Source organism: Myxocyprinus asiaticus, chromosome 36 (genome assembly GCF_019703515.2).
Source record: "Myxocyprinus asiaticus isolate MX2 ecotype Aquarium Trade chromosome 36, UBuf_Myxa_2, whole genome shotgun sequence".
NCBI classification, from domain to species: domain Eukaryota; kingdom Metazoa; phylum Chordata; class Actinopteri; order Cypriniformes; family Catostomidae; genus Myxocyprinus; species Myxocyprinus asiaticus.
The window spans coordinates 37245425-37268957 of record NC_059379.1 but is presented as its reverse complement, the minus strand read 5'-3'; the positions used below and the strand labels follow the sequence as shown (position 1 = coordinate 37268957).

The 23533-nt window shown below is 43.1% G+C and overlaps 1 protein-coding gene across 1 annotated transcript in view; it reads left to right on the top strand.

Annotated features, from left to right (window-relative positions):
• pth3r (parathyroid hormone 3 receptor) overlaps positions 1-23533 on the top strand; it is an 81363-nt gene that overhangs the window by 31955 nt on the left and 25875 nt on the right. The window contains exons 4-9 of the mRNA XM_051674497.1: positions 8624-8734; positions 8893-9014; positions 13751-13845; positions 14261-14414; positions 14539-14692; positions 21084-21144. Of these exons, the coding sequence (XP_051530457.1) occupies positions 8624-8734; positions 8893-9014; positions 13751-13845; positions 14261-14414; positions 14539-14692; positions 21084-21144 (697 nt within the window). The remainder of the gene's footprint in view (positions 1-8623; positions 8735-8892; positions 9015-13750; positions 13846-14260; positions 14415-14538; positions 14693-21083; positions 21145-23533) is intronic.

Sequence of the window (23533 nt, the reverse complement as noted above, 5' to 3'; positions counted from 1 at the left end):
ACATAAAGCAGCAAGGACTTGAACCGGGACAATTAGCATCAGCACACACAAGCTTGCTTTCATATCTAGTGTGTAGGCTCGTATTTATTTTATACTCAGATATTATTAAGTGTTTGTCTGTGTCTCATTTATTACACTTATTTTCAAGTAGAAAATGTTACAATAGACTAATACTAGCTTGGCTGGGTCTCGTCTCTAAAGTTAGGAGTAAACACTCAGTCATTGTAAATGTCGTTGTCTAAGACAGAGCTACAAGATTATGAATAAAGAGCAGAGACCCTTCTTGATATATGAATATACAATGAATGCATAAAATGATAATAAAAAGAAAAGAGTAAAAACTGAAAAAGCACACAAATCTGTTTAAAAAATTTTTTATTATTATTTCTCATATTATTTAAACACGGTTAATGAAGTGAGCTAAGAAAGTGTACGGCAGAACTAAATCTATAAATAAAACAGTTCACAGCACATTTACAATGGAGGAGAATCCCATGGCAGGTGTTGAAACTGAGAAACAGATAAAAGCAATATTTCACAGATATATTCAACCATTATTTTGATCTCAGTGCCTTCTGGTTTATAAATACATACTGTAGGCCAGACCCAGTAATGTCTTTTATGTCTTTATTTTTATAGAGTAGCATTAGTATACATAAAGCTTATGCACATCTTTAACAAGAAATATTTAGTTGTAGTATTTAACGTGTGCTACAATGTGTTGTGGTTGGCAACATAGCTAAAGCAGTCATCTTCTCAATTGATCTTTCCCAGTGTAAGCACTATATGCATGAACAATTGAGAAAATCACAGCATGTGGGTAATATCAGAAGCAGAAGCTTTTTTTCTTAGAAGTTGGAAGGATCCAATCCACCACTTAAGTTTTTTCTTTTATTTATCTTCTCATAACACCTTTGTAAAATACTATTCAATGTTCCTAAATAAACATAAATGTTTTTTGCGGTCACAGTGCTTTTATCTAAATGTATTTATCTCAAAGGTACTGGAGAAAGCGTCTTCCTATGTCATGGCTGCGAGGGCGTGTTTGATAATGTAATCGAATACTGTCTATTTTGCTGAATTGTGAATAATGGTATTTTATGTTTTTAATTTATATAGGTATGAATAAGTGTATTTATTTAGCATTTATAACAAGTTAAAATGTAAAGTATTGCATGAAAGTTGCCCTTTTTATGCATGTTGTTATAAATGCATATCAATAATTTATAATACATTTGTAAATGACCTATTAGCAGCCGTGGCCAATGTATTTTAAGTCTAGGCCTTCATTCATGCCATTAAAAAAACACAGTTTCACAATGAATAAGACACAGTATGCCTATCATTCAAAATATGTCCACGCACGAAAGCCAGAACAAAGGAGGTCTAATACCAAGAAAAAGCTCTCTAATAATATTTGCGATTTAAATTTTGCTTGCAATAAATTTTGTTTCGTCAGGGTACACGGTTACTTTTCAAAACTTGATCCAACACTGAATGCTCCAGCAGCCTAATTTACACTTAGAAAACTCCTGATGTTGTTATAACAATGCAAAAAGCAATATGCTTGAGGTGAAAATCAGTCCTCTTTTCCTGTTTATTTAATCAATTGCATGATCATGCAGAACATCTTGTGTTTTTAAATCCATAAGGATCTCTTTCACAATGGTGATGTGGCAGTTATAACAGCTGACTCGTCAGCAAGATCTCACGCTCTTCGCTTTCAAATTATGTACATCACTTAAAGCATGATTGCGTCACTCAAGGCCAGCTAGAAGGCCTGGACTGGGACATATCCTAAAGTCCACACCCACCAAGAACAAATAAATCAATCTGATTGGCTGATGATTCTGACAATCTGACTTTAGATGCCTATTCACTGCAGTGTTGAGGGATTCTGTGGAAATTCTGAAGGCCTGATGGGGTGAAGCTCAGACTCACGCGCTACTTCAGCTGAGGAGCATGCGATTTGCGAAACAGTTGTCACACTTTGCTTGTAAGCATCGAGGAATAAATTCTGATTGGATAAACTTTTTGTTTTTTGCTATTTGTTTGTAGATGAATTAGGAGTGGAAAGCGATTGAAAATACATAGGCAAAAAGGTCAATGAGAATGAAAGGATGAAAAATATGTATTTATTAGGCATGTTACGCTAGCAGAGAAGGCTTTGCTGGCCCTGAGAAATCGCCACTGCCTATTAGTCATTAATGAACCCCTTTATAAACCCTTAACAAAGTAAACATTAATATAAAGTTTTTCCCAGGACGATTTATAACATGGTGCTTCTCTAAAAACTCTGTGAAAATGAAATGTTGGTCTAGTTAGTGATGATTGCTAACCCTCAGTATTAGAGTTAGAAGGTGCTCTTTGGTTGGGTTTCAGTCATGCAGTTCAGTCACAACCCTAATGTTGTCATTACTGGAAATATCAAGTTGGCTTAATTAAACATTACTTCAAAAGTCAAGTTTTGAGCTCATAGCTCAAATATCTGTGTTCCTTGAACTTATTTATCTAACAAATTAGACTTTAGATTTTAAGTGTTAATAACTCAAACAACTGAGTACAAAACTGAAGCTATGGAAATACCCATAATCCCTTGCACTTTAATTATTTATGTTTCCTTGGTCAAAGTGAACATATGGAAGCACTTAAATAGTTGTTGTTAAGAATGGTAAGGGTTTTAGCTCTTTTGTAGTATAATTTATGTTGTTTGATGCAAATAGTTGTTTTGTGTGATGTCACCATTAGGGTGATCTAGGATTGAATTTGATCAGATTGAAAGATAGTTAACACTATCTCAGTTCTCCTTGTGCATTTGTAACTGAAGTACAGGCATATATGCATTTCAGGGGAGAATTAAGTTTAATAAATGACTGACCTAGAAGCGGTTATAATCTTTTTTATTTGATCTGTGTTATTGTATGATCTAAATTTAAGTCAATTCAACTGAAATTACTAAGTAGAAACAACAATATTTAAATAGCAAATCTGAATTAAGTGTACTTGCATCTAGTTACCGTAATTTAAATAGTTAAGTTCATTCTATATGAACACCAAGATAAGTGAACTTAATTACATTTTGTAGATGCTATTACTCAGTTCAATTGAGGGAACATGTTTACTCAATCAGTTGAGTAAATTCAACATATTAGTGTCATGGTCGGTTGAATGGAGGACTCAAACGCAGAGGAATAAATAAGAAACAGTCTTTATTGAAATAAAGTCAACAGGGTGGCAATGAGGTGAGTAAGGCAGATAGGAACAACCAGGCTCAGGCTGCAGCTGGGAACTGGCAACCTGACTGAGGAATGGCTAGGAGATGATGGCAGTGTGGGATACACCTGCTAGGAAAGGAAAGCAACAGCAGACAGGATGGATACCAGGTGAGTATAATCCACAGGGAATTCAGGAAACAGATAAAATGGGTGAGAAACAAAACAAACAGAACTGACAGGAAGGCAAGTCTGCATGGAGAAAACACACAAAACAATCTGGCGACAGACCACACACATGAGGGAGAAGATATAGTAAGAGGTAACGAGGAACAGGTGATGGCAATCAGCTCGTGAGCGGCGCGAACTGGAAACAAACACGCAGGAAAAACACAGGTAGACCCACCAGAAATGTGACAGTACTCAAGGATGCCCACCCAGGAGGTCCACCACGACGTTGATGAAACTCATCGATGACGGCATGATCCAGGATGTCCCGAGGTCCAGTAAATTTGGGTCCCAGCTTACGTGAGGGGAGTCGGAGCAGGATATCCTGGGCAGACAACCAGACTGATGCTTTGTTTCAATCACCAGTCCGATGAAGGGCTTCTCTGGCAGTACTCCAGGTGCACCGGCACCTTTGAATGAAGGCATGAGCAGAAGGAAAAACAGCGTTGAGTTCTTGGGAGGGGAATAATGGGGGCTGGTAGCCTAAACATCACTGGAAGGGTGACAGACCTGTAGACGAGATGGGAAGGTAATAATGCACATACTCATCCCAGGTCAATTTAGAACTCCAAGATGACGGTTCCCGGGAAGCCACGCAGCACAGGGTCCTCTTCAGATCCTGATTGGCCCGCTTTCTCTGCCCGTTTGTCTGGGGATGGAACCCAGATGACAAGCTTACCATTGCTCCCAGCTGTTGAAAGAATTCTGCCCAAAACCTTGACACAAATTTGGGCCCCCTACCAGAGACCACATCTGTTGGGAGGCCATGAATGCAGAAGACATGATCTACAGCAATAGCCGCTGTCTCCCTCGCTGCAGCAATTTGGGGAGAGGGAAGAAATGAGCTGCCTTCGAGAATTAGTCCACCACAGTCAAGAAGACTGTTTTGGATGGGGGTAACCCAGTAACAAAGTCCATGGCATTATGAAACCAGGGTCTCGAAGGGACTAACAGTGGCTGAAGAAGCCCCACTGGGGTACAACTGGAAGTCTTGTTGATAGCGCAAACTGGACAGGCAGAAACAAACTGTCGGACATCCCGCACCAACAATGGCTGCCAGAACCGATGCTTACTCAATGCTAGGGTACGAGTTGCTCCTGGGTGACAGGCCACATCGTAGGAATGGCCCCACTGGAGGACGTGAGTTCAGACAGACTTAGGAACGTATAACAGATTCTCTGGGCACTTTGCGGGAATGGAGATGTCACGCAAAGTCGAGCAGACTCTGGACTTGTTCTTCCAAGACATCACCGCTACCACTCTGTGGGGAGGAACAACAGAATCTGGAGAGTCCGAGGTGCTCTCGGTTTCAAAAGAGTGAGATAACGCATTGGGTTTGATGTTCTTAGACCAGGGACGATATGAGATGTAAAGTCAAATCTATAAAAAAAAAATAAAACAATGCCCAGCAAGCCTGTCTGGAATTTAGGCGTTTAGCGGCGTGCATGTATTCAAGGTTCATATGGTCAGTCCAAACCACAAAAGGTACCCCAGAGCCCTCCAAGCAATGACGCCACTCCCCCAATGCCAACCTGACATCCAGTAATTCCTTGTTCCCGATGTTGTAGTTCCGTTCTATCGGGGTCAAACGGTGGGAAAAGAACTTTCATCTGAAGGAGCCCTTTGGGACAAAACTTCCCCTACTCATACCTCTTACGCATCATCTTCCACCACAAACTGGCAAGACAGGTCAGGAGTAACAATAATCTGTTGAAACAAAGAAGCTCTTTATCTTTATGAATGCAGTTTGAGCCTGTAAAGACCAACAGAAATGAGTCTTAATGGTGGTTTGGCTCGTAATAGGAACAGCCATGGGGCTAAAGTTACAGATGAATCACTGGTAAAAATCGGCAAACCCGAGAAACTGCTGGACTGCTTTGCAAGAATCTGGGGTTGGCCAATCGGCAACCGTCTTTACCTTGGCAGGACCCATCCAGATACTGTCATGAAAGGATGAGGAACAGGAACAGAACCCCAGGAACAGAACCGACCATGCATGAAAAGCACACTTCTCTGCTTTGATGAACTGGCAATTCTCCAACAGCCGCTGAAGCACTCTCCTGACGTGCGAGAAGATCAGAATATCATCAAGATAAACAAATACAAACTGACTGACCATGTCTCTGAGAATGTCATTAACGAGTGCCTGGAAGATGGCCAGTGAGATGGAAAGGGCCAAAGGGCATGACCAAATATTCAAAAAACCCTGTCAGCATGTTAAAGGCTGTCTTTCCTTCATACCCCTCCCTGATCTGAACAAGGTGATAAGCATTGCGGAGATCCAACTTCGTAAAGATGTTCGACCCTGCAAGAGTTTGAAGGCCGAAGACATCAGTGGCAAATGATACTGGTTCTTTTAAAAAAAAAAAAAGTTTTATCCACTTTTCTCCCAATTTGGAATGCCCAATTCCCACTACTTAGTAGGTCCTCGTGGTGGCGCGGTTACTCACCTCAATCCGGTGCATGTGCATGACACCTCTGAGACTCCGCATATGGAGGCTAATGCTACTCTCCATGATCCACGCACAACTTACCACGTGCCCCATTGAGAGCGAGAACCACTAATTGCGACCATGAGGAGGTTACTCCATGTGACTCTACCCTCCCTAGCAACCGGGCCAATTTGGTTGCTTAGGAGACCTGGCTGGAGTCACTCAGCACACCCTGGATTTGAACTTGTGACTCCAGGGGTGGTAGTCAGACCCTGATAATCTATACAGGGGCGCATCAAACCATCTTTCTTCCCCACAAAGAAAAATCCCACTCCCACAGGAGAGGAAGAGGGATGAATAACAGCCACCAGAGAATCGTCAATGCATTTCTCCATGGCTTCCCTCTCGGGAGCCAAGAGCGAATAAAGATGAGGCGGAGAAGTGCCTGGCAGCAAATCAATGGCACAGTCATACGGGCAGTATGGAGGCAAAAAAGCAGCTCAGGACTTGCTGAACACCACCCTCAAATCGTGGTAGACCTCAGGCACTCCTGTAAGGTCCATTGGTTCCTTCTGCAACACAGAACCAGAAGAGACAGGGGTAGAGCAGAACCAAGACATTGTGACAGACAAAAAGGACTCTAAGCAAACACTGAAATCTCAACCAAGAATTTGTCAGCCAAGAGTGTCCCAATACTACAGGGGTGGATGAAGAATGGGTGACGAAGAACCTGATCTCCTCTGCATGGAAATGGTGAAAATCAGTGGTGCTATAATGTGAGTGACCTTAGTTAGAGGGTGCCACAGAGGGTGCTGGCCGAGATTGGCTTGTCCAACTGAATCATGGGAATGGACCACCAAGAGACTAGGCTGTTGTCCATGAAGTTACACTCTGCATCTGAGTCAATGTGAGATGAAATCTGACCCCCACACTGCAGCCTGGCTGGGAGAAGGATTCTATTTCCACGAGATTTGTCGAGTGGTGTGATGCTCACCAGTAACCCCTTTTCTATTGGTGAGCAGCCTCTTTTACCAGACATGAGGCAGTGGTCTGTCCTGGTCATCCGCAGAAGAGGCAGAGACCACAAATGAAGCGACGATGACATTCTTCTGGAGATAGCTGAGTTATCCCGATCCTGCATGGGCTCCTCCTCCAATGTGGGCTCAGAAGCATCGGATAGTGGGTTGGGAGATGCCGTGGGAGCCGGTGACTTGAAGGGTGAAGATATCTGGCGGTGACAGCGATGAACAGAGAGTCAATTATCCACGCTTATGGCTAAATCAATGAAGTCATCAAAGCAGCAGAAAGACTGAGTGCGTAAATGTCATCAGCATATTTGGAGAGCCCATGCAAAAACCAGTCCCACAGAACCTGCTCATTCCATCCCCACAAAGCAGCTTGATGGAATAGTCAGACAAAGATCTGTCACCCTGACGGCAGCTGCGCGATCGAACACCTTGCACATTTCGGTGGAGAAGCACCGGAAAGATGAGCAGCACTGGTGATTTTATCATTCACTTGTTCTTTCGGTGAGGAGAGTGAAGACACCTTTGCCTTCTCTGAGGGAAATGACGAAGGCTGGAGAGCAAATACAAGAAAACATTGTGACAAGAATGATCAACAAGACTTGGGCTCACCACAATATGCAGTAGTTGGATTCAACCGGGGCTGGGTAGCGTGCATTCTGCCGGTGGAGGAGCGGTGGCTTCACAATTGGTGGAACCGGTGTTGGGAGAGAGCTGAAGTTGTTGAACCATTGATGTGAGTATGGCTATCTGTCCAGCCATGGTCTTGATCTCTTGACTGGAAGCAGAGAGTTGTTCCTGCTGATGACCGAGGAGTGCACCCTGCTGAGTGACAGTGGTGCGAAGCGTGGGGTCCTCTGCTGAGTCCATTGTTGACCAGGTTGTTCTGTCACAGTTTGTTGAAGGGAGGAGTCAAAACGCAGAGGAATAAATCAGAAACAGTTTTTTATTGAATAAAGTCAACAGGGTGGCAATGAGGTGAGTAAGGGGCTCAGGCTGCATCGGGTAACTGACAACCTGGCTGAGAAATGGCGAGGAGATGATAGTAATGTGGAACACCCTGGCGAGATGAGGTAAGCTACAGCAGACATGATGGATGCCAGGTGAGTATAATCCACAGGGAATTCAGGAAACAGTCCAGCAAAGTGTATAATCCAAACAGGAGAGAATCCACAACAGATAAACTGGGTGAGAAACAAAACAAACAGAACCGACAAGAAGGCGAGACTGCATGGAGCAAAAACACAAAACAATCTGGTGATGGACAACACACACGAGGTAGAAAATATAGGGAGAGGTAACAAGGACAGCTGAGGGCAATCAGCTTGTTTGTGGCATGAATTAACGTTCCCATGTAAATGCCAGACACGCTGCTCACGTGGCCAGGGTAAACACAAGAGTGGAATCAAAAAACACTGACACACAGAAAACAGCAGGTAGACCCACCAGAACTGTGACATTTAGAGTTTTCAGTGTAAAAATTACAAGAAAAAAAAAAAGGCCAAGACACTTCTATTAAAAAAGTTAAAAAGCCTTTATTGTTGTCTTTTATTTTTTATTTTTTTATTTTTTTATTTTCATGAATTCAAGATCATCAACCATATCAAAACAGACCTTTTTGGGTCATGAGTCACAACCTATCAGTTGAGATCAACTGCTTTAGATATACACTGTGGTATTATTATTATGGTAAAACATATTAATATGATTCTTTGTGTATTGTTAGAGAATTACTGTGTTCCTGAGTGGGATGGGATCATCTGCTGGCCCACAGGAAAACCCAGTCAACTGGTTGCAGTTTTGTGTCCTGAATACATCTACGACTTCAACCACAGAGGTCTGTACAACCTCCCTGAACAAAACCAAATGAAACACCCCTCAAAATACAAAACAAAAAAAAAACAAAAAAAAAAGATTCAGTAAGAGGCTGATACCTTGTGGTCCAGCTCTCTATATATTACTTAATTTAATGTTTTTGTTTTACATATATTCTAGGACATGCGTATCGGCACTGTGATGCATCTGGTAACTGGGAGCGAGTGTCCACTATTAACCGGACATGGGCCAACTACACAGAATGCACCACTTATCTACATACTAACCATAGTGATCAGGAGGTGTGTGAATATTAAAGAATTCATAGAAACCTAAAATCTGATTTGTGGTGTTTACTAAGTCATTACTGTATGCATTTTTGGGAAAGTGATTTGAACAAACCCCTATCTTCCTTAGTTTTTTAGGAAATTCTTCACATTTTCTCAACATTTTTTAAACCCTCATGTTGTTTCAAACCCATATGACTTTCTTTTCCTTAACACATCTCCTTTTGTGTTTCATGGAAGAAAGTCATAGGGGGTTGGAACAACATAAGGGTGATTAAATTATGACAACATTGTTATTTTGGTGTGAACAGTTTCATGAAACTTCAGCACAAAACTTGCGTTGTCCCGCACCATTTTTGTACTTTTGTGGGCTCTTTTGACTTGGGCCAGAAATCAAACACCTAGCAAAGCCCTAGCAACCACACAAAACACCCTAGCAACCACATAATGATGTCCTGGGAACAACCCACAACACCCTAGCATTGTGGCAGAGAGTTTTGTATGTGCAAGCTACAAATCTAGTTCAAACAGAATAGAATATTATATTAATATTAAAGATATTCAGTAATTTCTTACCCACTATTCTGAATTTGTTTGAAGGAATAGTCCTTGTGTCATTAAGGTCCAAAACGTCTTGGTTACTGATGTAAACTCTGTTCCCTGATGGAGGGAACAAGACGTTGTGTTGATGTAGTGACACTAGGGGTTCGATCTTGAGAGCCCCAATCACCTTTGCTTAAAATAGAAAAGGCCAATGAGAATTGGCGAGTGGAATTTGCATGCCACTCTCCGCCCCGGACATACGTGTATAAAAGGAGATGGCGTGCACCACTCATTCAGATTTATGCTGAGTAGCCAATAGAGAGTCCCAGCCATGTCAGCAGCCAGTTCAGCGCCACGGCAGGAGGGACACAACGTCTCATTCCCTCCATCAGGGAACAGAGGTTACATCAGTAACCAAGATGTTCCCTATCTGTCAGTCATTCGACGTTGTGTCAATGTAGTGACACTAGGGGTTCCTATAGGAAATGCCACTGGTGCTGAACCGTGTCACGAGGTATGGAAGAGTTGACACGGGCAAGTTGCTGCATGCCTCGCAGCGAGCGCTCAACCACGTCATGACCTTCCAGCGAGTTAGGTAAGGCGTCTCCCTAGTCCCGTAAAGGGGGGAGGAGGCACTTACCCAATGAGGCTACCGGCGGAGCCTTTCCTGCTGTTAAGCGATTTCCTGCCAAGCACTTTCTAGAATAGCTCTGGGAAGTGCTCTTCCCTCTCCAGGAGGGAGGGCACTAGGGAGACCACATCCTACCGGAGGGAGGTTAACATGTGGAGAATACCTCACATGGACTTACCAACAGGGAAGTTCACATATGGAATGATACCACCGGAGGACCCTATCTACAGAGAGGGTATGCAGCAACAGTGGCTGAGGCAGAGAAAGCTTTGGTGAGAGGAAACACAGGGTTCACCTACGGGGAAACCGAACAGTGGACACTCATCATATGGGAATACCAAGGGGAATCACCACATATGGAGCACTGAGCCCGAGCACACGGGCTCACCTGAAAAGGGGCATACAACGAGTACTGGGCCTGGTGCCGTAACTCCTTCGCCGAGTTCGTCACCGAACAGTGCTTAAGAATTAAAGAGGCGTCCAGGGTTCACCGGATACAGGGAACTGTTGTGGACAAAAGGCACACATTATCACCTTTGAAAAATGGGAAAGGTGTAATGCAAGCGGTACACCCAACTGGCCGCCCGGCCTACCTGCTGTTACCGCGTAACACTCGGGTCGAAACTGGCTCTATGCGTAGATTGTAAAACTTCATGAAGGTATCGGGTGTAGCCCAACCCGCAGCTCTGCATATGTCTGCTAGAGAGGCCCCTCTTGCCAGTGCCCAGGAGGACACCACACCTCTAGTGGAGTGCACCCGGACTCCCAAGGGGCACAGCAAGTCCTGCGATTGGTATGCAAGGAAAATGGCATCCACAATCCAATAGGCCAGCCTCTGCTTGGAGACAGCTTTCCCCTTCTGCTGCCCTCCAAAATAGGCAAAGAGCTACTCCGAGTGAATAAAGCTCTGCGTGCGGTGGAGTTGGGTGCTGGCCTGGGTGATCATATTTACTACCGCTGGCAGAAGACCCGCTAGGCATGACCTGACCCCTCTCTTGGGCACGACAAAATAAGGGCTGTAAAAGCCCTTGCACAACTCGGCTACGGGTTGCTCCCTTCGCCTGAAGGATGGCAACCTCTGCCTGGAGGACAGAGGCACCATCGCCCCGCACCATAGTGGAGAGGATACCACTGAACCTGGGAGGGCATCTGGTGAACTAGATCGCGTAGACGAGACGAATCGTCCTGATAAGCCATCGTGAGGGGCTGGAGAGCGCTAACCAGGCCTCCAGCCTCCGTGACAGTGGCACTAAGGGGATGACTGGACTTACCGTGCCGGGGAAGGGTGGTTTGCGGCAAGGCAGAGCAGGCGCCCCACCTGGAAGACAGCCCAGGGGGGATGTGCTGCTGTGCAAGCCCGCAACGGTGGCCGGTGACTGGGGTGGGCGAGCAACCCCAGAGACTAGCACACTTACCTGTTCGCCAGCTGTCTCACGATGGAGAATGAGGGAACGGGAGGTACTCGTGTTAGCCTGATTCACTGGAAAGACATCCAGCGCCTGACCGTCACGAGTGCGCTGGCTCAGGGAATGAGGAAACTGCTCTTTGATTGACCATGTGGGTGCTGAGGCCCAGAGGGCACTCGGCGATGGAATACTCACCACACGTTGGCCCAAGGGCGATGGTGGGGCTGGAGAGATCACCCAGGCCAGACCAGTCAGAAGTAGTTGCCTCATCCCTGAGCTGCCCATATCAGGACCGCCTCGAAGCCCATCTGGAGTTCTTGGGGGCTGGCTGACGGGCAGGTGGAGCCGACTTCCCACGGGAGGATCTCCGATGGTACAGGAGCCGGGGCCGGCACCGCAGGGGAACGGCTCTGGCGAGAAGCAGACAGGGTGCGGGACTTTGGAGGCCTGAAGGCATCTGAATCGCACCGAGGCAGGATGTGCTTAATCGCCTTGGTCTGCTTCCTCACCGTCTAGAACTGATGAGCGAAATCCTCGACGGTGTCGCCATAAAGCCCCCCTTGGGAGACGGGCACATCGAGAAAGCGGACTTTCTCGGTGTCACGCATCTCCGCAAGGTTGAGCCACAGGTGCCGCTCTTGGGCCACAAGAGTAGACATTGTCCAGCCCAGGGCGTGCGCCATGACCTTCATCGCACGTAAGGCGAGGTCTGCATCAGCCCGAGTCGGTCCTACCCTCGTGCAGATCTTTCAGCACCTTGGCCTAGTGGACCTGCAGGATGGCCATGGTGTGCAGGGTGGAAGCGGCCTAACCCGCAGCCTTGTAAGCCTTTGTCATTAAAGAGGAACAGAACTTACAGGCCTTGGAAGGGAGCCTTGGTTGTTCACGCCAGGTGGCTGCACCCTGCGGGCATAAAGGCACGCTGTACCTGGGGAAGCTCGACATATCCCTTAGCCGCTCCGCCATTGAGGGTAGTCAGAGTGGACGAGCCACGAAGCGTGTACGGGCAGAAAAAGATGCCTTCCATGACTTCGTTAGCTCCTCGTGCACTTCCGGGAAGAAAGGCACCGGGGCGGACGTGGCCGTGAGTCGCGCTCCGAGCCCAGAAACCAATCATCCAGCCGCGAACGCTCAGGGAAGGGTGGAGGGTTCCACTTTAGCCCGATGTTCGCAGCCGCCCGGGTAGCATGGCTGCCATCTCAGAATCCACCTCATCCTGAGCTCTACCGCCCGTGGGCGGGAGCTCAGAAGATTCGTCCGCTTCCGATAGCAGAAGCCCACCCTCCGATGCTGCGACCAAAAGCTCATCCTCATCGTGAGCCATGAACGACACATTAAACCTGCCCTGATGCAGGCCGCCTGCATCGCTCGACAGCTCTTCCGGATAGAACGAGCATGCTGGGGGATGGGAGGTCTGTGGGGGCTGAGCCAGCGGAAATGCTCCCATGTCCACATCCAGATCGCCTGCTGTGCTTGCCGACCAGGCCGGCTGAGCATCAGCCCAGGACAGACCAGGTTGGGGAGCAGCCGCGGTGGCTCCTTCATGAAGAAGGAAGTGAGCCGTGACCACAACGTTCTCATGGGCATGTTCTCGCAATGAGAACATGACCCTTCTATGAAAGCTGCCTTGGCGTGCTGGTGCCCCAAGCACTCGAGACAGATTTCATGGATGTCCGGAGGGGAGAGATAACGGCCACATCCAGTAGTGCAAACACGGAAGGACATCTTTAAAAAGATGGCAAACGTTTGTGTGAGCACTTTTAGAAGGAAATATACACTTTTGAATATACTCTTTTACCACCCGTAGACCCAGGGGAAGCACAACACTCGACCGTGACCGCTGATATGCGCTGTAAAATCCAGCAGCGTAAGGTGAGAGGACAAACACAAGCATGCATTCAGCTCTGAAGAAAAAATCTGAATGAGTGGTGCACGCCATCTCCTTTTATACCCGTATGTCTGGACGGAGAGTGGCATGCAAATTCCACTTGCCAGTTCTCATTGGCCTTTTCTATTTTAAGCAAAGGTGATTGGGGCTGTCAAGATCGAACCCCTAGTGTCACTACATCGACACAACGTCGAGTGAGTGACAGACAGGGAACAAAAGCATGGATACAGTTTGAAATGTCGCTGACATGATACAACTGTGTTGCTTTTCTGTGTTTAACTAGGAGGTCTTTGAGCGTCTTTACCTGATGTACACTATTGGATACTCCATATCACTGGCAGCATTACTTGTGGCTGTCTTTATACTCTGCTATTTCAAGTGAGTGCAAAATTAAAGGGATAGTTCTGTGCCATAATTAAGCACTTTAAGGCGCCAATGTATTTTGATCAGATGCAATGTCATTTCAAACCAAATCTGGCCAAGAAGATGTTTTTTTAGTTTGTTGCAGTGGTCTGAAACAGCCTGTCAATGCAAACTTTCAGGAAAAGTTTAGGCTGTTAAACACCTTCTAACTGCCATTGGTCCACATCATTGGTGTGTGTGACCTGCCGCTCCACCTACATTGACGGCAACATCTTTTTCTGGTTGGTTTCTTCACTCAGTCAAGATCAGTAAACATGAACACACTGGAGAAGTCATGAGGAGGAGCTGTAGTTTGTGTTGTAAAGAAACAAGTAATGCTTTTGGTTTGACGAGAATGTGAGAAGTCGAGATGCTTGTTCTTTTTCTCTAGACGTCTTCATTGCACCCGTAACTACATCCACATCCACTTGTTCACCTCATTCATATGCCGAGCCATCAGCATATTTGTGAAAGACGCTGTACTGTACAATGTCACAGATGGTGGCAAACTAGAAGATGGAGCAGTTGAACACAGACCTTACATGGTACTCAAACACACACATATGTGAATAAATGCATATTGCATATATGTGAATAAATGCAAATGCAATAATTACTTAAGTGCTCAACATCTCATTACATTAGATTTGTATTGCTTTTATTGGTCAGGTGGGCTGCAAGGTCGCTGTGACTCTCTTCCTGTATCTCTTGGCAACCAATCATTATTGGATCCTGGTGGAGGGCCTGTACTTGCACAGTCTCATCTTCATGGCCTTTCTGTCTGATAAGAACTGTCTGTGGGCTTTAACAATCATTGGCTGGGGTGAGTTTCCACTTTTCTTTGACCCTCCCTTGCCTCCTGATAATGGTATGATAGTAATATTAGAGAGGTAGGATCATGAGAATTAAAATGTTCTTTTATATTTTAAAAAATACAGTGCAGTGAAAAAGTATTTCCTGATTTCTTCTATTTTTGTGTATTGTACATACTAAATTGTTTTAGATCTTCAAACGACATATAACATAAAACAAAGGCAACCTGAGTAAACACAAAATGCAGTTTTCAAATATATATATGTTTTTTAATTGAAGCAAAAAAGTTATCCAAACTAACTGCCCCCTTAAATTAATAGCTGGTTGTGCCACCTTTAGCAGCAACAACTGCAACCAAATGCTTCTGATAACTGGAGATCAGTCTTTCACAATGTTGTGGTGGAATTTTGGCTCACTCTTCTTTGCAGAACCGCTTTAGTTCAGCCACATTGGAGGGTTTTCGAGCATTAACTGCCCATTCAAGATCCTGCCACAGCATCTCAGTTGGGTTCAAGTCAGAACCTTGACTAGGCCACTCCAAAACTTTAATTCAGAGGTGGACTTACTCCCACTGTATGCTTTGAATCATTGTCTTGCTGCATAATCCAGTTGCGCTTGAGCTTCAACTGGACTGATGACCAGATGTTTTCCTTTTGGATTTTCTGGTAGAGAGCAGAATTCATGTTTCCCTCAATTATTGCAAGTCACACTGGCTCTGAAGCAACAAAGCATCCCCACACCATCACACTACCACCACCATGCTTGACCGTAGTTATGATGTTCTTTTAGTGGAATTCTGTGTTTGATTTACTCCAGATGTAAGGGGATCCCTGTCTTCCAAACAGTACAGTATATGCTCCCAAAAGGTTTGAGGATCATCAAGGTAAAATTCAGACGAGCCTTAATGTTCTTCTGGGTTAGCAGTGGTTTTCGCCTTGCCAATCTTCCATGGATGGCATTTTTGGACAGTGTCTTTCTGATAGTGGAGTCATGAACAGTGAACGTTATTGATGCGAAAGAGGCCTGCAGTTCCTTGGATATTGTCCTTGGCTTTTTTGTGACTTCCTGGATGGGTCGTCGCTGTGCTCTTGGAGGAATTTTGGAAGGTCAGCCACTTCTGGGAAGGTTCACTACTGTTGGGCCTCATGTATTCAGATAGAAGACAAAGGCAGGCCTAACACAGTCATAAAACCTAACTCAGGCCCCCACATAAAAGTAATAAATCTTACTGATAAAAACCGCACCAAAATCAAACAAAGGGAGTCCAAAACAGACTACAAATCCCATGAAGCCTTGCTCACTAAAGGATTGAACTCTCAGCTCCTATTGGATGAGGCACACGACAGAACGCACCTCAACCATGACATCATCAGGAGTAGAAATACCTCTGAAATGCTTCTGGGATTTGCTTCCAGCAACTTTGCTCGCCGTGTGTAGAAGCAGCACATCGCTGCTCTCAGGTGCAGCCTCGTGGCACAAGGAAGTAACGTCCGACTTGAAACTGTGGCCATACAATCTCCATCTCGTTGGATGAGTTGAGATTACTCTATGTTCCACTGAACACTCTAACGAATCCGAAGGAGACTGCCGAGCAATCCGCATCTTCATCGATTTGCCTGCAGAAGCGAAGAGAGAAAAGATTTCTCTTCCATCTTCAATCAAGTCGACATTGCTGATTTCTCCGCCAGCCCGCCGAGAATCAGCAGCCATACCGCCCGCCGACAGAGCGAGGAAACGGCCTCCCGTCATCACCCAAGCCTCGAGGAACCGAGTCGGAGTTAAAGGATGGATGAACACACATTCTGCGTCCTCATGTGATTCAAGTAAGAGGTTTACGTCTGGGCAGAGATAGAATATTAACGCGTGTTATTCTTGTGTATCAAGTTTATTGCTTGTACAGTTTACGGACCACCAAGTCCGCTCATTATTAATACTCAGGGTATTAATTATCACGAATGAGATTTGCTGTATTGCAGTCCAACCACATTGGACTGTTGTGCATTTCTGCCATCGCGGGTGAGACCGGCACACTGAGTTTATCCATTAAAGAATCAAAGACCGCGGGACGGTTTACGAGCCAACCACCGCGTCTCTGAGTGATAAACTAACAGCTGCTTTCTCTACCACGATCGCGAAATCGACTTTGGGGCCGTCACTTAATTCTCTCTCTCATACTAACCACACACACACACACACACACTCGCTCTCACACACACGCACCCTCATGTGTTATAGGATTATTTTGATTTCCATATCTAATCACTGTTTAGTTTGTAGTTGTAAGTCGGAAGTTTATTGACTGCATTGTATTAATTATTAATTGATATTACTGCATAAATAAACTTTGTTATATTACAAAGAGAAGTGTTTTGGTTTGTTTTGCATACACCTGTGTCATGCTGATGGATGTCAGTGCACGGACTCAAGCCTTCATTCATTGTTTTTTCCCGAAAATCAATATTCCTCGGATGTCGATTTTCCTAAGAAAACAATCTAATATTGAGACTGTTATACTATCTGGTTATTACGAGCGGGGCTCGTAAAAGTCCCTTGTTATTTGACTCTTTAATGGATGAACTCAGTTGCTGTCTCACCCGTGATGGCGAAAATGCACAACAATCCAATTTGGTTGGACCACAATACAGCAAAACAAATTCGTGATAATTAATACCCTGGGTATTAATAATTAGCGGACATGGCGGTCCGTAAACTGTACAAGCAAAAACCTTGAAACACAAGAATAACACGCTATAATATTCTATCTCTGCCCAGACGTAAACCTCTTACTTGAATCACATGAGGACACAGGTAGAATGTGTTTTCCTCCGTCCTTTAACTTTGACCCGGTTTCTTGAGGCTCGTGTGATGACGAGAGGCCATTTCCACGCGCTGTCGGCAGGCGGTACGGCTGTTGATTCTCAGAGGGCGGTACGGCTGTTGATTCTCGGCGGGCTGGCGGAGAACTCAGAAATGTCGACTTGATTGAAGATGGAAGAGAAATCTTTAATCTCTTCACTTCTGTAGGCAAACGGATGAAGATGCGAATTGCTCGGCGGTCTCCTTCGGATCCGTTAGAGTGTTCGGTTGAACACAGAGTAATCTCAACTCGTCCAGCGAGCTGGAGATTGTATGGCTACAGTTTCAAGTCGGACATTACTTCCTTATGCCACGAGGCTGCACCAGAGAGCAGCAAAAAGCTACGTCCGTATTCGGTGAACTAAGTCGCTGGAAGCACTTTGGAAGCATTTCAGAATTATTTGAAGACCTGATGATGTCATGTTTGAGGGACGTTCTGTTGTGTGCCTCATCCAATAGGAGTTGAGAGCTCGATCCTTTAGAGGGCAAGGCTTCATGGATCTGTAGTCTGTTTTGGACTCCCTTTGTTTGATTTTGGCGCGATTTTTATCAGTAAGATTTACGACTTAGAAGGTGGGGGCTTAAGTTATGTTTTTACGACTGTGTTAGGCCTGCCTTTGTCTTCTATCTGAATACATGAGGCCCAACATGCGTGAAGACATGGATCGGCTTCTTTCAGCTCGTTGAAAACGCATTTTTATTTGACCATTTCTAACTAGAATTAAGGTATGGTCAAATCAATGTGCGACACAGCGAAATTGCTTCTCCTCTCTGCCAACGATACCAGAGACAACAGCTAGAAGGACAATAAGGAGAAAAAAATCAGTGAGCCTACCAGCTGAAACTGACACATAATTGAAATTTTGGGAGAATTGTCGGGACACCGGAACACACCCCAGATAGCAAACTGACATAGAATCAAAGTAGAATCGATGCCTTTCGCGGCATCGAAACGACGTTGATTCCGCATCTTTTTCTCATCAAAGTCACGTTGAATCTACATTGTTCACGCCATTGAACACTAACATAAAATCGATCTAATTAGTTTGCTTACCTGCCATTGAAATGACGTTGATTTCAGTTGGGTGAAACAATGTTATACAATCAACATATTTTCTACTTTTGTTTTTAAAATCCCAAATACTTACAAATGAACAAATCAGCCCATATATGTACTCTTTATTAAACACAAAGCACATTCAGATACTCATTATTTTATTACAAAATATACATTTACAAATACATAATTCTTTGTAGTTAAGTTTTTCTACAGTATATAAATCTTAATACTTAACAGCCAATTATATATATTAGAAAAATGCCTTCACACTGTTGTATTCACAAATGGACGTATAATAACAAATGAAAGATTAATTTAAAGGTAGTGTCAATTTTACAGATTTTAAAAGTTAGTTCATCCATCAATTTAAAATCATATATTCATATCATTAACCTTAGACATTTTTATTCTGTGAAACACAAAAGGAGATAAGGCAGAACATTAGGGACTGACATTCTCAGTCACCATTTTTTTTTTCATTTAAGTGAGTGGTTGACTGAAATTCAATATTTCAACATCTTCTTTTGTGTTTCACAAAAGAATAGCATACAGGTTTGGAACATATGGAGCCCCTTAAGAGGACAGAGAGGGAGGACCCCCCCCCCCCGAAATATTTTGCATTCCCTTGCAATAGTTTTGCATTCCCTCGCAACAAACAAACAAAAAACAAAATAAAATGTGGTTTTAGTACAGTAACCATAGTTGAACAATGGTATTGTAGTAAAACCATAACCACAAAACTTACCATGGTTTTAGTAGTAACCATATTTTAACCATGATACTTGTAGTGAAACAATTGTAATAACACAGGACAATGAAAAGTATGATAAAATAAAAATGTTGTGGTTCCTCTGGTTTTACTACCATAATTTTACTATTGTTACTACTGAAAAAACAAAACAAAAAATGTAACCATTATGAAAATTAAACCTTGTTAATTTATTGCAAGGGAGCAATAATAAAGGGATATTTCACCCAAAAATGAAAATTCTCTCATCATTTACTCACCCTCATGCCATCCCGGATGTGTATGACTTTCGTTCTTCTGCTGAACACATTTGAAGAAAAATAGTAAAATATTTTAGCTCAGTAGGTCCTTATAATGCAAGTGGATGGTGATCAGACATTTGATGCTCCAAATATCACAGACAGTCAGCATAAACGTCATCCATACAACTCCAGCTGTTAAATTAATGTCTTCTTAAGCAACATGGTCACTTTTGGTGAGAAAAAGATCAATATTTATGTACTTTTTTTAACTATAAATCATTGATTCCAGTCAGCAGCAGTATGCGCATGTGATGTAATCGTGTTGGTATGTTCACGCAAGAACTGACGCTCACGCGACACATAGAAGGGCAGTGCTGTTTACAAGTGAGAAGGAGGAATGCTGTACTTCTGTGTTGATTTTGGTTTAGATCTGTATTTATCTGTTTGTTTACTCACAATGGTGTGTTTGTGTGCTTATCCTGGATGTCTCAACCGAGAGAAAAACGTGAGATTACGGCCGTAACACGCCAATGCAAATTCATCACACGAGAGATGTGTAAGCAGCACATGAAAAGCGATGGTTTAGAGTCAAAAAGTACTTAAATATTTATATTTTTCGCAACAAAAGATATTGTATCTCTTTAGAAGACATTCATTTAACCGCTGGTGTCGAATGGATGAAGTTTATGCTGACTGTTTTTGCATCATGAAGGATTTACATGTTTCCATTAATCATGGTATAAATAAGGGGGGGTTGGGGGGGGTTGTACTTGCTTGTTTTATTATGGGGGGGAGGGGGGGGTCTACTGGAGTCAATGCCCCTGGCGATACAGCATTTGAGAGTCTGAAGCGAGCAGCAGTGAGTAAGTTGGCTAAATTTCTGTGAAAATTATTGAAAATAGAGTTCCTACAAATACTGTGGTCACGTGACTTTGTATTAAAAATCTGGCATCAATTCACAATCTTAATTAAAATATCATGGCAATGTTCTAGCCCTTTTAAGGGTTAACGATCAGCAGAAAATATTTTATGAGTACTTTTTTTCTGGAGTAATTAATCAGCATGTGTACAGGCAACATTTATTTCCATTGACATCTGTTTTTTGGCCTGCATCATGTATGCTTCATCCATGCATTAGCAAACCCTCTCTGGGAAGATTCAAAAACTTTCAAATGTGGAAAATTGTAATCAATGATGAGAAAGTGTTTACCATTCAGTCATGTGCTGTGATGTGGCTCTGTTCCTCCCTAAAGGTCAAATAAAAGGGATCAATCGCAGTGAAACTGTATTTCGACAGTGGGTCATTCCATAATAAAATCAAGTTTTATCAATGTAAATTCTAGAATTATAAAGCAATAACAGGTTATACTATTTTAAATCCACCCTACAGTATATCAAACATTATCTTGAGATATTGTCATCTGTTCTAAACGGGGACGTCTGGTCACCCTACTTTAACTTCTTGCTTTAATGTCTCTTGTTTCCCATTTGACAGGGATACCTGCAGTGTTTGTATCCATATGGGTCAGTGCTCGAGTGTCGCTTGCAGATACACAGTAGGTTTACACACACAAACAGAAAGCACAGATGCGTACTTGGAAAACACATGCATGTGCAACCTTGCATTTCTTTTCATATAAGGTTTCCATTAAACCTCCAAATGTTTGCACATATGAAAAACTTACACATAAAACAAGTGTCATTTGGATTTTGAGTTTGGATAGCAGCTTTAAGCAAAGAGTTAATTTTAGTCCCATCATTTCACAAAATTATCTTCCAAAAGGTTTCAGGTTTACACAAATACACAAATCTATTTTGAACTACAAATCTAGTTCAAACAGAATACTTTTGAAAGTGATTCAACAATTTCTTACCCACTTTTCTAAATTTGTTTGGAGGAATAGTTTCAGGTTTTGTCACATGGCTTCTAGGAAATTCCAAAGATGACCTAATGTCAGCCTTTCTCAAAATAGTCTTTAGTCAAAATAGGCTAAGCATGTAAAGTACAAGCTTGATAATGTGAAGGACTTGATGATGTTTGGACAGTTTCTTCCATTTCAGGCACCCAGAATTTTGTTTTGGCAGTGAAGTAAATTAAATATCCACAAGCATAACTGTATATTCCACTTTGATTTGTGTTTTTTCAACTTCAGGCACTTTTGTTACTGTGGATTTTTAAAAGAGTAAAGTCATGTTAAATTGTATTTATTCGTCTACTAACAATGTCCAACAGTGTATGTACATACATCGTAAAAGATTTCTGTCATCTCTGTCTGTCTGTCTGTTTTAAAAAATATATATATATTTGTATTTTTTTTATGAAAGTCATGAAAATTCCCACCACAGTGTCCTTTGCAGCACATCTCAAATTCGATATTGTGTTTAACAGAATTTTTTACATTTCTGAAATAAAATGGAGGACCTCTGGGACAGTCAATCAATAAAAAAATAAAATAAAATAAAAGATAAAAGACACGGTAAATATTGAAATGGTTTATGCTTATTTTACTCTTTGTTTAGATTATCATAGTTTTAAGTAAGGAATAATTGACGACGGACCATTGAATTATTGAAAAAAATAATGCACATCCGAGGTGGGCTGTGCGACGTTACCGTTACACCTCGGGTGTGCATCATTTTTCAATAATTCAATGGGCCGGATTCAATTATTCCGCTTATACCATGGTTACCATACCTAAAGACATCGTTCAGGGTTTTATCTCAAGAAATTTTCTGTTTTTCATCCCTATAACACTCTTGTGAGTGGAACTATTTCTTCCGCCACGGATATAGCATCTTGTTTTTGATACAGTCCGAGCCTTCATTGCTAGTTCGAAAACGTAACTTTAGAACTAGCAACGGAGGATAGCGAGGCTTGTGCTGCTTTACTGGAACACTTACTGGAGTAATAAGGTAGTGCATTTGTGCATGTGTGTGTGAGTTTGTTTTTGAGGGATCAAAAGAGACTGAGATCATAAACTGAGAGAGATTGCTTTTGGGATTACCTTTTTTGTTGCAGCCCTCGTCAGAAGTAGCATCGCTTAAAAATTGCCAAGACGTAAGTTTAAGCACTTCTCAGCAGTAGCGAGTTTCGCCATTTTTGGATATAGCTTCTCCGATGTAAACCGTCACAACTGTTTTCAACCCTACTGAGATGCAGGTGTGTGCTAACATGACGGCTCTGTTTTTCGCTCGCGAGTAAGTGTGTGCGTAATGCATATATATATGTGTATCCACGTGTGTGTGAGAGAGCTTAAGAGAGTGGGAGGGGGAGTGCGAGGGTGTTTCCCACAGATATTTCAGATAATATAGAAACTGTTGAATTGATCAAGTGTATCTAGCTTTGATACAGCTCAAGCCTTCGTTGCCAGTTCGAAAATGTCACTTTAGAACTAGCAATGGAGGATGCGCTGCTTTTCAGCTTTGGAATAACAATGGTGTGTGTGCGCGCAGTATGCATGTGTGTGAGCGTGTGTAAGTACGGGTGTGAGGAGGAGCGCAAGTGCACTTTTCAACTTAAATTGAAAAAAATGTAGGATATTATAGACATTGTTTGACATTCTTAACCGATTTACTTTAACCAATGTCTTGGTTTATATGGTTATTTTGCTGTGGTAGTATGTACAGTGTGTGTGTGTGTGTGTGTGTGTGTGTGTGAGAGAGAGAGAGAGAGAGAGAGACAAGAGCAAAAGAGAGAGAGAGAGGGAGCCCAAGGACACTTTTCAGATGAAATTGAAATAAATTTAGGATATTATAGACATTGTTTGTCATTCTTATCCGATGCACTTAACCAATGTATTTGTTTTAATTGGTTATTTTGTTGTGGTAGCCTGTAGGGCTCTTTGAAATAACTGAAATAATTTGGCGAAGTGATATGGAACCGTTATGAGGTGAAGACCTGGAACTAGATCATAGTCATGCATTTACTTGAAAAATAATTGCACA